General features: G+C 40.0%; 2 protein-coding genes across 2 annotated transcripts; one reads left to right on the top strand and one right to left on the bottom strand.

The window, feature by feature from the left end:
- Window positions 1-92: 92 nt before the first annotated feature.
- Window positions 93-6919, bottom strand: cd44a (CD44 molecule (Indian blood group) a). Its single transcript, XM_048263221.1, has 8 exons — window positions 6517-6919; window positions 5078-5243; window positions 4752-4891; window positions 4558-4653; window positions 2124-2978; window positions 1553-1645; window positions 1295-1373; window positions 93-1193 (listed from the first exon to the last, which is right to left on the bottom strand). The coding sequence occupies exons 1-8, from the start codon at window positions 6581-6583 to the stop codon at window positions 989-991; spliced, it is 1701 nt and encodes a 566-aa protein (XP_048119178.1). The 5' UTR covers window positions 6584-6919; the 3' UTR covers window positions 93-988.
- A 3172-nt stretch (window positions 6920-10091) lies between these two features.
- LOC125307700 (APAF1 interacting protein) lies at window positions 10092-16673 on the top strand. The gene is made up of 7 exons (XM_048263779.1): window positions 10092-10343; window positions 10451-10551; window positions 10759-10807; window positions 10967-11084; window positions 12409-12544; window positions 12733-12900; window positions 14650-16673. Exons 1-7 carry the CDS (start codon window positions 10230-10232, stop codon window positions 14747-14749), a joined length of 786 nt encoding a protein of 261 aa, XP_048119736.1. The 5' UTR covers window positions 10092-10229; the 3' UTR covers window positions 14750-16673.
- Window positions 16674-18988: the final 2315 nt, after the last annotated feature.

The following is an 18988-nucleotide window of genomic DNA, read 5'->3' as shown; positions in this document are numbered from 1 at the left end:
ATTAATTAAAAAAACAATAACAACTGAATGGATAGAATTATACTAAATTGTCTCATTGATTAGTAAAACTAGCAACTAGCCACACATTGTATGAAACAAACATTTATTGTCAAAAATCTCTTCTCTAGTTCAGTGCATCTTATGTTGTATACTATAAATTAAAACAAATACACAGTTAGACAAATAATTTGTTAAATAAAGAGAAACATTAGTATGGCTTTACATACTGTATGCACAGTGACCGAAGATTCCTGAAGGCATGTCCTGATGACAGCACAGAAAAGATATTAGGTATGAACATAACTAATAATGCAGGGTTTTCCATGCCCATACCCTGTATATCTTCCATCTGTCCCTGCTATGGCAACCCTTATATGCACCGTGATTGCAACTGTGTTGAGCTAATGAAGAGGCCTCCGGTAGGGTAAGCAAAGCAGGGAAAGATGAAAATGTGCTGAGTAGGGTTGTCCCGGCAACAGGATTGAGAACCTCTGCCATCATGTGCATTTATCAATACTTATCATCAATACAATATCATCAGGCATTTATCAATACTTCTGCATGGAAACCCTTGTGATTTTGCCTGAATCTTGAATATTAAGAGATTATAAGGTGATTCAAACATTTAACAATTCACTGTAACATTTAATGTTATTCATTCATAATCATATTTCCATTTGATCGATTCTGAAACATAAATAGTAATTGAACTTGACATTTTGACCACTAATATTGAAATATGCACATGTAAGATGATGCCCCGCTGCACAACAAGGGATTTCCAGAACTGTTACCCATGTGCACATTTCTACAGTTACTGGGTTTGATGACATCGTACTTCACTGTTCACTTGTTGTCTTTGCTCCATTAGCATGTCTGTGTGTGTCTGTGTGTGTGTGTCTGTGTGTGTGTGTGTGTGTGTGTGTGTGTGTGTGTGTGTGTGCGTCTGTCTGTCTGTCTGTCTGTCCCAGCTCCTGTGGATCCCTTCTCATGCCAAGAACTCTTTCTCTGGGGGCTCCTCCAGGGCAATCACAGTGAACTCTTCTGCCCTGCCGTTCGTCTGGACTGGACCTCTGTTCATGAGCGTCACCATTTCCTGTTGCTGGTCCGTAGACAAAGACACTGCTGCTTTTTTCTCAGTTTCCTCACTGCTGTCCTTGCCTCTGACTTTCTGACGTAGCGGTCCATACCAGCTAAATGTGGAATTTTGAAAGGAAGTAAAAGGTAATCAATGAACTATTGTTTGCAGTGTTTGGGGAGCACACAACTCATTTCTCAACTGTGTGAATCATACCTTTCCCTGGTGCCAACAGCAGCAAACACACAGAGCAAGACTCCAACGGACATGACAAATGAGAAGATTATCAGCCAGGCTAAAAGAACAGGGGATTAGAGCAAGCAGAGCCATTACAAATCTTTTAACACACCATTTCGGACAACAGATACAGTATACTTGTCGATACATGTCTATGATTATCAGCATAATTATTATTAAGCAAAATGCTTTGAGTTGATGTGTCATAATAATCAATATATTACAGAGCACACTTACCAGGGGTGCCACCCTCCTCTTGAGCTGCTGGGTTTGGTGCAGTGAATGACTCAATGTCCTTTGGTCCCATCCGACCTCTTGGAGAAGGAAGACCTGTTTGTGGACAATGGCAGTATATATGGATTAGTTCCTTGATGCCATGATCACAAAGTGGAAGAGGTAAGGTAGAGGTAAAGGCCCATTTAAGCCTCCTTGTTTCACCAGGGGTGGTGGCAGCATAGTGGCTAAGGAACCGGGCTCCTTGTGGGTTCAAACCTCCGCCCGTCCATCGTGCCCTTGAGTGAGGCACTTAACCCCGAGTTGCTCTGAGGACAATGGCCCTTGTAATATTATTTATATATGTAAGTTACTTTAGATAAAAGTGTCTGCTAAATTGATAAAAATGTTTTGGTCTTTCACAATACAATATTTAAAATGATTGTTTCACACAGCTGTTAATTCACTTACGGAAACAGCAACAGCATCAGTAGCAGATGTGGATGGTCACTGGCCACTGTTATTACTACGATGTCAAGACCTCTTAAATCACATCAATTAGGAGAATGAATGAAAATAGTTTATGGACACGTACCATAGCTGATGTTATTTCCATTTGGAATTTCCTCCTTCAAGTCAACATCTGGGTCAGCAGGAGTCTCTGTGGTGGTCTCTGGCACATCATCTGGGTCAGCAGGAGTCTCTGTGGTGGTCTCTGGCACATCATCGGGGGACACTACAGTGGTGCTGTCTTCCTTGCTGTCTGGATTGCCTTCTGCATTGGTATCTTCAGACTCAGAAGTTGTAAATGTGTCAGTATCGGCCGTGGTGCCCTCCACTGGACTAACGGTTGAGAGTGCAAGGGCTTCATCTTCATCTTGCTTGGAGGGGTTCACTTCAGATGGCTCCAAAGTTCCAGCAGGGGCCGTGGTGGTGGAGACGTCTGCTGACTTTGTACCATTCACCAGTAGAAACGAATCATCTGCATCCTCAGATACAGGAAGTTCCAGGTCACTATTTGTAGTGGTGTCGTCAAGACTGGTGGTAGCAGCGTCAGTGGTAGCAGTGTCAGTGGTAGCAGTGTCAGTGCCCACAGCAGCGTCAGTGCCATCACTGTCCTCTGAGTTGGCCTCAGTTGTTGCATCCCCAGCCTCTTCTTTTCCCTCCTTGGTTACGGTCGTGGGTTCTTCAGTGGTTGGCTCAACAGGTACCCCAATGGCCTCCATTACCTCATCAGCATCAGTGGGGATTAATTTGGAAGGCGTTGTGGTGTCCTCCTTGTTATCCTCAGGATCACCTGTGGGAGTCTGGACCTCAGGAATTGGCTCTATTGCATCAGGGGTTGTTTCTGTGTCTGTCTGTACAGTTGGGTTTTTGGTCTCAAGGTCGTCCCCTTCTGAAGAATCTGTAGTGGCCTTTTCAATTACACTGTCAGTAGGACCAGGATTAGCTGAAAGGTTGAAAAGAAGGTAAATTCATCACATTTGAACTAGAGATCTCTCAAGGACTCATTGAGCTCTAAACCATAACAGGCCCTACAAATAGGACTCAGCACTGCAGAAATCAAGCAGTGAGAACAGGCATGGTAATATTTGTTAATTTTATTAGTAGCATTTTTAACATTTAGATGAACATAATGATAGTTTGTTGTCATTTGTTTTTAGAAATGTCACAGAAATAGTGTGTTTAATGATGGAATTCAGTTACTAAAAACTTCCTTGTCTGCGTACTGACCCATCCATGCTTAAGTGTAAGATCATGTACATGTACATTAAATTTGCAAAATCATTTTGCCCCATAATTAAATTAGCATTACTTTGAGCGCGGCAGTATCAATGCATTGCCTGCTGCATTGCATGCCATACAAATTAGGCTCAATGTCTTTTCTTGACAGATTTCACTCTCTTTGGCACTGGTTGATGGTCTTGGAAATCCCAACAAAGTGTTACTTAAAAGGTATACTATGCAACTTCAGGTATTTTTGGCGACTGTACAGCTCCCCCTAGAGTCGTGATATTTTATATTTTTTATATTTATATTTTACTCTGCCTTGTAAATAGCCTACTTCTCGTAGCTTGTTCCCCTGTCGCTGGAGGCAAAACTACAAAAGACATCAAGGAAAATGAACAATTCCCTATTACGACTTTTGTTATATTAAGGTGAAAATCTTGCATAGTGTATCTTTAAACAACTATTTTTATTTTTAAAGTCAAGTCAGTTTTATTTAAAGCAACACCAAAGAGTTTTTTCTACCTTAAAATAATGTTTCCAAAATCGTTTCAGTGGTTCATCAACTTGTAACAGGGTGAACGGCACTTCTGCATTCGCTTCGCGCCCCTCTATCGGCTATAACCGCACTATGTACGTTTGCCAGATCGGGTAGCGGATCTGTAGTTCGATGAAATGACACATAAGAAACTACAAATGTGACTTGCATCTGATGTCGCAATACATCGTACTTTCATAAAATCATGCAACATATTCTACCTTGTCTGTGGACATTGTTATTTCCAAAGCCATGCTGGATAAACAAATAGTGCATGCGACAGAGGAAAAGTTCTTTGGTGTTGCTTTAACATAGCAACTCCAAAGCGCTCCAACAAACAAGACACATAACAAGACAAACGATGCCGGATGGAGCGGCGTAGTCGCCAGTGTGCCGATGACATCAAGACATGACAAATACATTTAAAAAATAACAAATACAAAAAATGCTGGACGGAGCGGCGTAGTCGCCTATTTAAGAATAATGATTATTTACATGGTCTCCACAGATTCCTTGTTCAAGCCACAACATTGGTGAAATGAAGGAGTGGCTGGTCCTTTTTGACATTTAGGTGACTAAGCTCCAAATTGTTAAAGGTGTGTCTACCATGGTTTCCCTGGCACCCACACACCTACTTCACTATTTTCCTTTCATGGGACACACCTAAATGCCGCCTCAGTAAGACGCGCTCGGCCCTTTGTAGGCTAAGTTCAAACACAGTGTTTTTCCACCACATTGGCACTGCACTGGCCATAACACTTACATGTTACTGCTGCAGTAGACTCTTCAGTTGTCTGTGTGTCTGGTGGAGTTACAGATTGAGGAGCCATGGCTTCTTCACAATCCAAATCTAATGTAACTATTCATGAAAGCAGGGGAAAAAACAGATCAATATATTATATGAATTCGATACACCTAGGAGCCTCTAAGGAATTCTTAAATCCTATTCTTTTTTACCTGAGGTATCATAGCAGTAGGCATCAGAGAGAGACTCTGGTGTGTCTGCAAGAAACATCACCCCTGTTCCATTGGAAGGGCAGTCTGGCTGAAGTTCATGTTGTAGCATTAACATTCTCTCGTCATTAATCCATCCATACCTGAGCAAATGTCAAGAATACATATTCTGAGATGCCTTGTGAAATCTATAAGATATTAATGAAAAAAAAATACATATGACACACACAACACACACACACACACACACACACACACATCTACAGAAATACCCGAACACACTTCCTTAAAAGTACAGTTCAGATGAGCAGTCCTGTTAAATATTTTACCTGCACGTATCCAGCCCTTTGCTATAGGCCTCTCTGATCTGGTCCTCGGTGGCGAGGCTGCTGTACAGGCTCTGACACAGCTCATCCGCCTGCTGAGAGGTCAGCGAGTAATTGGAACTGACCCGCACATGAAACACACCAGCATAGCTGCAAGAACGATACTCAACTGTCGAGAGAAATCCCCAAGCCAATTGTCAGTTATCATGATCAAGATGACAAAAAATTGTGCTTTTCTTGCCTAGCTGCATTTTCTCAGTGAAAAGAATGTATGTAGGTGTAAAATGTGTAGATATCATCTATTTGTTCTATGGTGGATGGATAGAAGATATTTTCTTTCTTACTGTCTGTCTTTCTTTCTTTCCTACTTCTCTTTCAGTGTAAATATTAGCATTACTTAGTTCACAATTAATATTAATAAATAATGAAGGGTACAATTTATTCAGGAAGGCGTTGTGGTGTCCTCCTCTGGCGACACTCAGCCCTGGTTCAGCCCCACAAAATCAGTTATGTTTTGATGTGAAACTTGACCTTGTAACTCAGCCAGTCTTGGGTTGTATGGCATGGAACTTGCTGTGACTGCTTAAGGCTATATGTCTGATGCAACGGCATTGACTTACATGGCAAATCTGGCCTGCTGTTCTCTCTGCTTGGCCCCCTCATTGCTGCTTGCAGCTATATTATTGGTATTTGATTTTTGTTTTAGGCTATATGACTTTACTTTTAATTGTCCATTTTAATGTTAATGTAATGTTTATTGATGTCATTGTAAGTTGCTTTTAATAAAGGCGCCTGCTAAGAACCATAAACTTGGACATAAACATACACATACAATTTTTTTTCCAACAAACTAAACCATATTTCAAATGACCCTGTGATATCAGTGATGTCACTGTGACTGTCACAGTTATATCAGATTTCAGATGTAATTTGAGATGCATTTATCACTGTCACAATTAACGGACTAGCAAGACCACATTATAATGGCCAATAAGATAGATACTCAACAAACTACTCTGAGTAGCATAAAACTTTCAGATAATGCAAGCTGCTATCATCCTGTCTTCTAAACCTTGCATGTTCAAAGATAAGCCAATACCCTTACCCTGATGCAAGAAACTAAAAAGTAATTTTCTTCCTCACAACTGAAAGTTTCTAGACATTAAAATAAAGTATGACCAAAGAATGACATAACTGCTAATCTCCATAGCACTTGGTCATTACCATTCTTTTAGTATTACAATACTAGGCATCGAGACTGAGCCTTCTGCATCTTTACATAATTAGACAGAACAGAAGTATACACAGGTGTCAATCTGGCTGTACAAACAATCGGATCTGTTGACAATATGTCTTAACATTTGGTAACACCTTATATTATATGATTTTGGTCAATGGTATAACTAACTGAGAGATGCCATAAAGCTAAACATGTAACTTACCTTGAGATGCATCTGGACTGATAACAGCCAATAATCCAGAGGTGAGAAACTGAAATACATTCCACATTCTAGGTTCTGTATGAGAATGTGATGATTGTGAGAGAAAAATAAATAATAAAAAAAACCCTTGAAAAATAGAAGTCCTTGTCTGTGTCCGTGCAAATGGAGGCTAATGATAACTTGCCAGCTGTTTTCAGGTACACTGAGGGCTGCCACAGATCCACCTCCCTTCTTTATACTTGATGAAAGAGAGAAAATACAAGTGTGAGAAAGTAAGAGGCAGTGTGGGTGGTATCAGTCAGAACACACCCTTCCCAGGACTCTGTCTCCACTAGGAGTCTACTGAACCACTGTGCCCAACTGACAGCAGATATGGATCACACTGGATTCATTACACTGACCAAATGTGCGGAAGGCTATGGCGGACAACAGAAATGAGTGACATAATTAAGTGTTACATAAATGTGATGTAAAAGAGTAAATGTTATGTCAGTCATGATACGGGGTGCCTGGGAAGCACCTCAGGCCCTGTGATGACGAATCAGCCATGACCTCACACTATTCAGCTGACTCATGAAATCTTAAATGGCATGTCTCACCTCCCTCTTCATTAACCTACACTTCCTGTTAAAGCATGTCTGCAGGGTGTGGTTAGACGTCATCCTTCAGTAAAACAACATGACAATCCCCAATGTGAATACAAACTCAACAATATCGTTATTGATGTGCTGGGAATCTCTGATTCATCATGATACTGTATTTGGGCTCTTTAAATGAGAACAAATATAAAATTATTGTGGTTTGTCCTTTGACTCACAGCCTCACTATAACCAAACAAACAGATTTAAAGTTAATTGAGATGAAAATGTTTTTCTGTTAATGATTTGTGTGATTAAATGATGTCCCTAAACTGGAATGGGAAAGAGGTGAAAGTAAGTGATGAGGAAGTAATGAATTCAGAATGGAAGTGATAACTCTCGGTTTTCGATAAGACAGCAGCTCTGTGTGGAGCTGGCTGTTTGAATGAGTCAAACGAGGGCTGTATCATGAAGCATGAGTGGATTGGCACAAAGGCCTGGACTCACGGCAACAATGACCATGAAGGGCGCTGTTGTCTTTGAGGGCAACGGAAGAGCCACTGTTTGTCTGGATTTTGATGCATCACCCAGCCCGAATAGCCTGTGTCATACCCCAGTTGAGGACAAAGTTTTACTGATGCAGCAGTAATGCAGAGCTGGCACCCAACCACCATGGTGGAGCACATATTGAGAAGTAATTACTCCTTTCCAAAATCTTTCTTTGGGGGAAAGATTTGATAAGATATTTTGTGACAACATGTTTAATCTTCAAGTGACGGATAATTTGATATCATTGTTTTATACCAAATGATTCTGTTTTGCCTTGGTATGTCGGCCTACTCTAGCTTAATTTACCTCATCCTCCTCAAGCTGTGGCACACCACTTGGTGACATAGCAACAACTGAACCTTAAAATAACCACTGCCTAAGTAGTGACCTGACATGCCGCAACCAGCTTTTTACTGTGTTCATTAGTTTGCCCATGCCATGGTTGTCACCGTGTTTCTGTTCAGATCTGCCTGATGAGGATTGAGAGATCCCTGCCGGCATGGGTTAACACTTTGCCCTCCGTCTTGGCCACCCATGATTTCTCAGTGCACTCATGCTAATCAGGGTCAGACACCCATGGGTCCTCAGTGCAGCCTTTTGACTACAAACACATGCTTTGTTGATCAGTGAATTCATAAGAAGTCATAGCACATGCAAATATTAATAAAAAAAAACATTTAAATACATACGGTTTGGTTCCTTCGAGATTTCAATCAATGGCCTATCTAAATGTTTTTGTGCAGAAAGATTCGGTGCCAATTGTGATTGAGGATGAAAAAATGAACATTAAAATGTTTTTTTGATTTGATGTGACAAGGTAATGTGTGTACTTGATAGAAAATACCATTTTAACATAAACAATGTTAAGCCTTTCAACCCATTAACATTGAAAAAATATAATGGGGCTGAATGTGATTGAATGTGATGGGTTGAAGATTTTGTGCTAATTCTGGATGCTAGCAGTCATAACAGTGTTGAAGCCTGAGATTGGCCAAGTCCACGTGTGCATAAAAAAACATGAATTATTTAATAGAAAGTGAGAGAGAAACTTACCACTTGTCATACCATGGCGTTCTGAAAACTTTGATGATGCCACTTCCTTTATAAATGATGCCAAAAGGATCAAACTATTTTATTGGGAGGGGGAAATGGTTGTGTTACAGGGTTGATTGAAACACAGGGATAGGGTTAAAAGCCTAAATTTCTCTAAAAATTCAATATTTTTTCCCAAGAAATTGAATTATGCATGACAAGGGGGTCATCTGCATTGAATTTAACAAAACAATTGCAGCATTATTTAACAAGACAGGCAAAATTCTTAATAGTCTTCTTAATAGCAAAATATACAGCGGCGAAAAGAACGTCAACATTTCTTTTAGTATACTTCCAGTGAGACTATTTGCATGACATTTTCACCAGACATTAGTATTACAGTAACTCAGGTATTCCAAGGAAAGTTAAGTTAAACAGTACAACAGTACATTTTGGGACACTGGCACGTCTTAAATGGCACTAAATCTGTAGAATGACCCTCAGTGGTCAGTTTACCTTGGCTTTTTCAGTCATGTTTCTTTTGACAAATGACAAAAAGTCCTCTACCTCTCCAGCCTCCACTGAAAATGGCCTCTGCATAAAATAAATGTTTAATGCATACAGTTACTGCACTTTTTAAAATATGCTGTTATCATTTTCATATATGTTGACATGTTTCAGATCTATATCTGTTTCATTTTGACAATACAGCACTACATTATTCAGACATTTCTTCAGTTCCCACGCTCATTTATGCTTGTTCAATTTACGGACACAGTGGAACTTCCATTAATCCCTGAAGGAACAATCATGCCTGATGCATTTTCCACTTTCACAGACATGGAATTACTGCCATCTAGTGTTCAATTAAATTGTTGATATTTTGCCTATAAATAGATAACACTGCGCACTTGTTCCGTCTTTTCTTCTCTTCTACACTCTGTTGCCGCTGATTTTAAACTGTAGCCTATTATTCTGCTAAATAATTATGCCTCCACGACACCACATCGTCATACAGTAACTCATGACCTTGCCTTCGTTGACTCGAGCTTCAATCGATTAGGCTATATGCGCCCGTCTACTGCCTGGTTAAACACAAGCCTATACAACTGAATTAAAGTTTGTTTTCCTCATCACATGGATAATATGTCATAAATAATATGTTAAGTCCAAAACATATGGCCTGTAGCAACCATGAGTAGCCTTATAGCATACATAAATGCTACTTAAACCAAGTCGTGTCATATCCAATGTCTTGTCTAATGCAATTCAATATAGGCTAATTTCCCCAGTTATCACTCAAAGTGAAATGTGTAACCCACAGATATTCGCTCAGGCTGCTCAAAACTACTGGGGGGCGGGGGGACTACATACAAACGTACAGCAGACGTTTTCAGGCACTTTGAAGTCGACTATTGGGTCCTTCGTGTGTGTCTGACAACATAGGTTTAGGATCAGTTCAATGGACAGGACAGTGATAGAGCACTTCGTAGCATTCAGAGAATAACAACATGTGTTACATGTAGCCTGTTGGTTGTGAAATTGTAGCGTTATATGTATCCGAGTCGAGTCCCAAGCGCTGAATCTGTGTCAATAAAAATGTCGTCTGTATGTGGCACGGGTAACGGCGAGTTTGATGGCAAAAACTCAGATCATGTTCACTCCGAGGTATTTGGCAGGCGTCAAAGAGTATGAGTAGAAAGTTTTAGCATATTTACGGATGGCCTGTATTTTTGTCTTACTTCAGAGGTTAACTTAACTTTTCTTGTTTGCAGGACATGGAACACCCACGTGCATTAATTCCCGAGCTTTGCAGACTGTTTTATCAGTTAGGGTGGGTAACTGGAACTGGTGGAGGAATAAGCGTAAAGCAGGGGTAAGTTCCTCACTCTCGTGGTTTTACCAGACTAGGCCTATCACTGCAATCTGTCAACAGGCAAGGTGTCTGACAACATAGGTTTAGAATAAGTTGAAGTTAGTAATCACGACCAGTAGTTTAGATTTACTGGTTTACCAGCTGTTTCATTTTCTATCATGTTCAAATGTGTAGGCCTACGCAGATGTATTTTTTTCTCTCTTGCAGTGATCATATCTACATTGCCCCTTCTGGAGTACAAAAAGAGAGAATTCAAGTAAGTAGGCTTGCCAGCAATGTGAGAATACAGAAACGCATCCTCAAACAGAAGCTCATGACATGTTGTTGTTATGCATACAAATAAATTCCCACCAGCTATGACTGTTTGAGCAGGGTTTACTCAGGAACCAACCATCTATCTCTATTTGCTATACAGCCTGAAGACATGTTTGTTTGTGATGTGGAGGAGAGGGACATTAGCTCCCCACCCCCTTGGAAGAGGTTGAAGAAGAGCCAGTGCACTCCTCTGTTCATGAATGCCTACACCATGCGATGTAAGTAAACAGCGAACCAGTGTGCCTTACAAAATAGCAGGAGCAAGATATCTTTGTGAGTCATAGGCCTATTACAAGATGGGTTTATCACTCTGATGAGTCACTGCAGTTGCCGGTGAGATGGGTTTCCTGTGATTTTTACTTAAGCATGTCTGTGGCCTTTTTGAAGCTTTATGTTAATGGTCATTCCATGCCAACTCACCCAGAGTTCTTAAATGGTCCCAGTTTTTCCATTTTTAAAAAAAATAATAATAATAATGTAAAAATGTCTATTACATTACTGGGAGCTTGCAGAATTATCTGGCTCTACTCCAAATACATTTTAGTGATTAATGTTTGATGTTGGAGTTAAATTCAATCATTTTTGTAGTATTTTAGGCCTCAGCAATAGCTTATTTTTCACTGGATTGGTTGTGTTGAAATTTGGACTAAATGAGGATAATCTGCAACATGCAAATCCAATTTAGCTGTTGCGTTCCCATGCCTTATTAATGTACTATGGCCTCATCTTAATTATTGTGTGGTCACAAGTTATTGACCTTTTTGCCACAACTTCATAAGAAGGCTATTGTTGTATTGTACTCATTACATGCCACTTGTGGGATTAGTGATTCATAAGCAGTTTTTTTATTTAAAAAAGGAAAAAGCCTCTTAATTTATAATGATTATGTAAGTGTGAAGGAGTACAACATAGTCACCAACATTATTGTACATTTTATGCCCCCTTGTCCATGTATGTGCCTTCTGAATGGTCAATATAACCTTGGAAATAAAGTATCCACAGGCTACATATAGGTATTTGTTATAGGACTAGAAGCAATTTATTCACAAAAATACTGATTGTAGTAGCTAGCAGTCATAATCATAATAATTTCTAATAATTCCATACATTTGATAGAAAATAGTCTTTCATTAGGATGGTAGGATAATTAAATGTACCATAACATGTATGAACTCTACAAAAATTACACTTAATATCATTTAGTAAAAGGATTCAGAGTATTTGGAATTAGTTGATATTTGTCATATCCCGGTACTCTCAGCTGCTGTGTACTTAGCATATTTGACCCCCCAGTCAAGGCATGTGTTGCGAACTCATTTGTTATATACTCAACTTTGTTATTTAATCTGGCTGCAGGTAGTAATTTTGTAAACTGAAAGAGGAGGCTTTCATGAACAAAGCTTAGGAATGATGCACAAAATGGCACAATAGAGCATTGCTTTCTTCCTGTATTTACTTGGATTCTTTTTTACAGATCTTTCAGTGCTCTATGCCGTGTAATTACTTTTTACATTGTGACATTGTCGTCATTTGTATTTGCAGCGGCAGAGGCAGTCATTCATACTCATTCAAAAGCTGCAGTAATGGCAACACTGCTGTTTCCTGGAAAGGAGTTCCGCATCACTCACCAGGAGATGATCAAGGGCATTCGCAAGGGAAATTCAGGCACCAACTACAGGTATGAGAGAGCCTGACCGACCACAAACACACTCCATTAAACTTTTGAGTGGAAATTACTCAGACCCAGACACTGGGCAGAAATTGTTGTGTATGTCCTTCAGTTAATTGTTATGTTGTGAAATCTTACAGGTATTTTACATATTATTGACAGTCATAACATCCATCACTTTGTTTTCTTTTGTGTAGGTATGATGAGATGCTGACAGTTCCCATCATTGAGAACACACCTGAGGAGCGGGACCTTAAGGATCGCATGGCCCGGGCTATGGAAGAGTACCCAGACTCCTGTGCAGTCCTTGTGAGACGCCATGGTGTCTACGTGTGGGGTGAATCTTGGGAGAAGGCTAAAACAATGTAAGCTTTAGAACTCTGTAGAAATAAGGTTATCTCGCCAGAATGTATGCACAGAAGGAACTAAGAATCACCAAGCTTATTACAGAAATATCAAAACAGATTTTTTTTTGGTGCTCGTATTGTAATGTCTGAATTACTCAGAATGTAGTGTCTGATTTTATCTTGATGAGTTTGTCATCTTCCCCAGCTTAAATGTTTACCTCTATTAACCTTGATGACCCTTGACAGTCATTTTGACATACAGTATCACAGAACAGACAGTTCAAAATTTGCACATCTTAAAGCAGCAATATTTTTTTTTGTCTAATACAAGCAAACCCTGCATTGATGTGTACCCGATCCGTACCAGCTGCCTGATCCATTCTTAACATATAACACGAATAACAACATAATATATCTATGAACTATTTGCATTATTTGAATCACACATAGTGCATTATGAGCTTTGAGTTGCCTTTTATATACACCAATATAAAAGTACAGAAAGTTATTAAGGCTAATCTTTTACATTACATTACATTACGTTACATATGGCTAATGCTTTTTAACCAAAGCGACTTCCAATAAGGGAAACAATCAAGGTAGAGTGGGTCCCCTGCTCTGGTAGGACTTGGTAGCATGTTCTGCCAACGGGGAACAACAGATGAGAAAGGTCTGGATTGCCCTGAGCATATGGTGGCCAGAGCCAGACATTGTTCATTTGATTTTTTTAATATTGATTGTGAAAATAAGTTTACATTAATTAGGTGACCACCCATACAGAAACACAAAGGGGAAATGATAAAACAAACCTGCTGGGAGGACTGCATTGGTTTGTCCACGTCGCATTATCGTCAACCATTTAGGCCTGAGTGTTCTTTCCCAACATTCTTGGCTGCTTTGTACAGCTCCATAGTCTCTGAACATTTCTACTGCTTGTCTTCCCATTTCCCTACCACTCTCACTTGTTTAGGCAGCTTTCACATAGAGATACTTTTTTCACCTCGAGCTTGAGGTGTTTCTGTACAGAACAATGTAACTAATATAAATGTAGACCTTTGTGATGCGCCTTGCATTTATCTAAGCGAGTTGCAAAGACACAAAAATGCAAAGTTAAACTTTTTAAGCAGTCAACTTAAAAATAGTTTAACTTTTGAGGTTGCATTCTTTCTACAGTACAATGGGTCATTGCTTGGCTATCTGTCTCTCTTATGATAGTGAGCTAGCAATGTCTGAGTATAACATACAGTATCATAGCAACAATCCACATGCACCCATATTTTGGAATTCTTGCCTTGCATTTCAGAGATAGATACGGCATCTCTGTGGCCTTAGGTTACCTGCCTTTCCCTGTGAAAGAAATCCTGCACACATGGAACAGATCTGACATTTGAATGAGATGTTAAACTGAGGTCCTGAGTCACTGTGGTCATTAAAGATCCCATGGCACTTATCGCAAAGAGTAGGGGGTTCCCCGGTGTCCTGGCTAAATTTCCAACTTGGCTCATTCAGTCTGGCCCCCTAATCATCCCCCAGTATAATTGTCTCATTCATTCATTCATTCATTCATTCATTCCATCACTCTCCACCTCAAGTTGGTGTGTGTTGAGCGTTCTGGCACATAATGGCTGCCGTGCATCATCCAGGGGGGTGCTACACATGGGTGGTGGATAGTGTGTTACCCTGTCATTGTACAGCGTTTTGGTGCCTAGAGAAAGTGCTGTATTGTTGTAGTTGTTGTTAAGTAAATTCTTTCTGTGTCCTCTGTAGGTGTGAATGCTATGATTACTTGTTTGACATCGCTGTCCAGATGAAGCAGTGTGGCCTGGACCCATCTGCCCTCCCCGCTGAGGAGAAAGGCATCCTTTAATGCCTGTCTTTGACGGTGGAACTGAAGGATTAAGGCATGAATCCTGCTTGTCTGCAGTGAACATTTTTCTTCCATAATCCCAGTGATCAGTCAAAAGGAATTGCTTAGTGCTCCACTACTTGCACCAAAGTATTGTGGCATGTGATTTGTATTAATATAGACTATAATATAGAGTATTTAAAACCTTTTTAGATCTGCCAATTGGGGCACAGACTCTGTTACAGTCATATTACTTAATTACTTAAATCCAATGATTTAAAATACAATTTTTTACACTGATTTGAGTGTGCTCAGGGATGAACACACATTCATAAATGTATAAATGTATGTGTTGTGTCATTGTGTTTTTTACCATGAGTATGTGAAAAAAGCAAGAAATAATTTTTGTATCCTTCAGAGATGTTATTGACAATTCAGAGAATTAGAACAGGGCCACTGTTACCCTTGAGAACAAAATGCCTCGCCCATTGCAAGTATTGTATTATGCCACAGCATCATCCAGAGGATAAGGCAACCGTAACATACTAGAGCTTTTATTTATTCCTATCAATCAAATGCTAATTTCTGTTTTAATAGTGTTTGTAAAGTAGGAATTGTGGGGACAGAGACTGATCTACAAACACAAAAAGCTTTTTCTTCTTTGATCCTAGAATTCTTTTGAAATGTGCCCATTTGTCAAAGGTATACTGTATTCATTTCAGGTTTTACCTACATTGTGGTACTAATGCTCATACCGCACAAAAACATGTCCATTACATAATCTTTTCCACAAACTGCATTGATGAACATTGCTCTTGGCCACAGAAGATTCTAAGTGCATAGATCACATTGCTGCTTTTCCATGCATTTTTGTGAATAGGGTTGGGTCAGTCAATGCATTTCAGATGTTATTCTCCATGTTCCGCATTATTTCAGACAGTATGCAGGCTGAGCTGTCGCCATTGTTGTTAGCAGAGGAAGGGAGAAAGAAAGGAGGGAAGGACTTCTTGTTAAACTGAAGATGAGGGAGGGACGATGGAGCCAGCCACTTTTATTGCCCTCCATTTTTCACTGCTGCTGTTACCCCCATCTGAGTGAACATTATTCTCTGAAGTGCCATAACTCTTGGCCGACTGTAACCTACCCTGGCTTCTCAATCAAACAGGCAGCCAATCCGCTTCCTTGCTTCCAGCTGCGTGGGCAAATCCCCTCAAGGGGTCTCTCAAAGAATTGTTTACTGTGCATTAAGATCTAATTCATAAACTGAATTTGATAAATATTCCATTTTGTCATTAAATTCATATAGGCCATGCAGCACTTTTTTGCTGTGGCAATAGCCCTTTTCTCATTGTGTTTTCTGTCTTTTACTGTGAGCAGTGGGTAGGTTTGCATTACTGCCCACATGCTCCCTCAGAAACTAAGCAACATTACAGCATTCCCTATGATCCGGAGGAGAAATAACCACAGGCAAATGGTGATTTGCTGTTGACCGATGTTTCTGAGAGCTATCCATGTAATTGCATGCTGCCTGTGTTCAAGTACGCTGGGCATAATCCTTGCACATTCATCTTGGCACATGATTTTGCTTAACAGCTATGTGCAGAATAACTGCAGGCGTGTTGTGGTCAATCATGAAAGAAATTAAGTAAGGCCCGCGCTCCCGTTTCCATCAGATGACGCAGTCCCCCCACCATCATAACAGACCTGTGTTCCTCCAAACTGCAGAGCACAGGGAGGACAATGCACGAGGCACATAAAGCAGTCATTTGGACAATGTCTTGAGTAAAAGACATGCCAGAACCGAGTGCCCAGACTAAGGCTGATGGATAATTTAGAGAGCCAATGCTACGTGATGAGAATGAGAAGCCACTGGGTTGAGGGTGAAAGTGCTCGACCAGTGTGCACTGCTTGTCAAAGTGGACTATTAAAAAACAATTAATTTTTACATGGCATGCCTTTTCAAATGAAAATTGTACTTATGTCATCTTTTTCACAGGTATTATCATGCCATACCATATTTGGAGGTAAAAATGGTTTCTGCCCTTTCTTCCATTGGTAAGCCTTTGAAACATCTGTTAATGGTGTTATTTGGAAGTGCTTATTATCAACACTAGGCAGCTGTCTGTTTCTACAATGTCTATATTTGGAGACCTTGATCATCTGAAAACTCTCCAAAACGTTTGCTTGTTTTGTTCACATGCTCATTTGCAGAATGATTTGGCCCTATTGACTGAGGCCCAGGCTGTCAGCTCTGCTCCCCCATTTATACAGGGACCAGTGTCTCATATACTGCATCAGTAAAGCTCACTTTTGGGGGAAACCGAATAAATAGGGCCCTTTAAAAGCAGTCATGACCTATAAACTAAAGGCACTTATGGACAATACAGTCAAATGGACCGGCTGTGACTCAGCAAATGCAACTGGAACCAGGAGGCAAAGTGAATGTGAAGTCTAGATGGTTGAGGTTGTTTCACTTCCTTTTTAAAGCTGGCCCGTGCCCTGCTGTGCATACATTAAAACAAGGACTTTTACTCATGATAGAGACACATATAAATGGATTCACATTTTCAGCAGGAGTTTATGTATTCATAAACTGATAGTCTGATCAAGTGGAGTATGGGGATGTAGCCGAAGGCAGAAAATTGCTTATGTAAGACACTGTTTTTGGCTCATGCAGTGCTATCTTCAAGTGAACAGAGAGCACATTTTTGTGACTTTCGCAGACATGTATTGATGCTTTTTTGCAGCACAAAGAAGCTGGAAATTTACTCAAATCTTTTTTTCTTCAGGTCGAGCAACCAGCTTGAGCAAAGCCATGTACCGGTAGCTACCTAGAGACGGAGAATATGCAATAAAACGATGAAGCACAGTTAAAGGGCACCAATCGTAGGAGAGAGGTATCTGCTTTGGCACTATGCACAGTATGTATTAAATAACCCTGTCAGTATTTCTTTGTTTACCAATATTTAGCTTTTTAGGATATGATATGGGAAAATGCAGTGGGTAAATAGATCCCTTAGTAAGGAATCCAATCCTCAAAAGAGAATAATATGAGGCCCAAATCAAAGCTAAAAGCAGAATTCAGGCATATACCGATATAATGAATATGTGGCTTCATATTAATGTAAATTGATCAAGGAGCATGTCAAATGTGAGAATAGACAAACTTTCCAACCTTACAGAATTTGGTCTGTTGTGCTGCCTATTCCTAGTTACTGTGAATAAAATGTGGGAATAAAATAATTAAAATAACTGCACAATTTAATAAAAAAAATAATTAAAACAAGTGCGTGATTTAGTTAAAAGGATACACATGCTTTCAATATAAAAAAATGTTCTTGCTATGGACATTCCCGGGCTCCATACATTACTCCATAATGAAAATGTTTTCAGTTGGTACGTACGGAGGCTCATTGTGGATGGAAAATTCTTTCTTATATTTTTAAATCTAACTTAAGCCATTTAGTTGTTTTTAGATCACATTATATTATATATATTGCTGCCATGGAAACATGAACAATGTTGAGAGTACAGTATCTGGAGTAAGGAGAGTCCATGACTTGACTAAGTGTGTCTGGGGGTGCTAAGGATGTTGTCATGTAGCGTGACTTTCAGGGAATTTGGCATTTTTATTACTGGACAATTAATTAAATTAAAGGTATGGCCACTGTCACAAAATCTTTGTGATGGTGCAGAAGCTGTCTGTTGTTTTAACCTGCACATTTTTTAAGCTGTTTATCATGTCGCCACACTGCTGGCATGAGAAATCACTGATCTAAAATAGATGATCTGATGCAGCCTGCTCCTTTAAATATAAGGGCACATACATATGCGTCAGTCCTGTTATTGAATCCTCCTTTTCTCTATTCTACCTCCAATCCTCCAATCCCTCTCTCTCTCTCTCTCTCTGTCAGTCACTCACTCACTTTTGTCCCCTCTCTCAATGTCCCTCACCTGCTGTGTTTCAGAAAATGTTGGGTATTGCAGGGAGATCCCTATCAGAACAGGTTTTGAACTGACTGCAGATGGAGGATGTGTTAGGAATGACAATGAGCAGTTGGCTCACAGTTCCAATACTGGCTCATTGAGACTGTTCCCTGGATTTACCTTCCAACGGCCCCATCACCATGCACCTGTGTGACCACTGTTGCTCTGATTATGGAGCAGTTATAAATCGATGCTTCACATTTGGAAAGACCTTGAGCACAAAGCACAGGCTCACCTGTTTGTGCAGTTAGGTAGAAACGGTCTCGCCAGAGT

This window comes from Alosa alosa, chromosome 14 (assembly GCF_017589495.1).
Source record: "Alosa alosa isolate M-15738 ecotype Scorff River chromosome 14, AALO_Geno_1.1, whole genome shotgun sequence".
In the NCBI taxonomy this organism is placed as follows: Eukaryota; Metazoa; Chordata; class Actinopteri; order Clupeiformes; family Clupeidae; genus Alosa; species Alosa alosa.
Note: the sequence above shows the minus strand (reverse complement) of the source record. Positions and strands in the feature narration are given on the sequence as shown.

What these genes read in the sequence shown, in the direction of transcription:
- LOC125307700 (XM_048263779.1), top strand. Translation starts at nt 10,230, where the DNA reads ATGTATCCGAGTCGAGTCCCAAGCGCTGAATCTGTGTCAATAAAAATG. An exon ending in GAATGCCTACACCATGCGAT is followed by an intron (nt 11,085 to 12,408) that starts GTAAGTAAACAG and finishes TTGTATTTGCAG; the next exon opens with CGGCAGAGGCAGTCATTCAT. An exon ending in AATTCAGGCACCAACTACAG is followed by an intron (nt 12,545 to 12,732) that starts GTATGAGAGAGC and finishes TCTTTTGTGTAG; the next exon opens with GTATGATGAGATGCTGACAG.
- cd44a (XM_048263221.1), bottom strand. Translation starts at nt 6,583, where the DNA reads ATGTGGAATGTATTTCAGTTTCTCACCTCTGGATTATTGGCTGTTATC. An exon ending in CAGTCCAGATGCATCTCAAG is followed by an intron (nt 5,244 to 6,516) that starts GTAAGTTACATG and finishes TTCTCTCGACAG; the next exon opens with TTGAGTATCGTTCTTGCAGC. An exon ending in AAAGGGCTGGATACGTGCAG is followed by an intron (nt 4,892 to 5,077) that starts GTAAAATATTTA and finishes ACATTTGCTCAG; the next exon opens with GTATGGATGGATTAATGACG.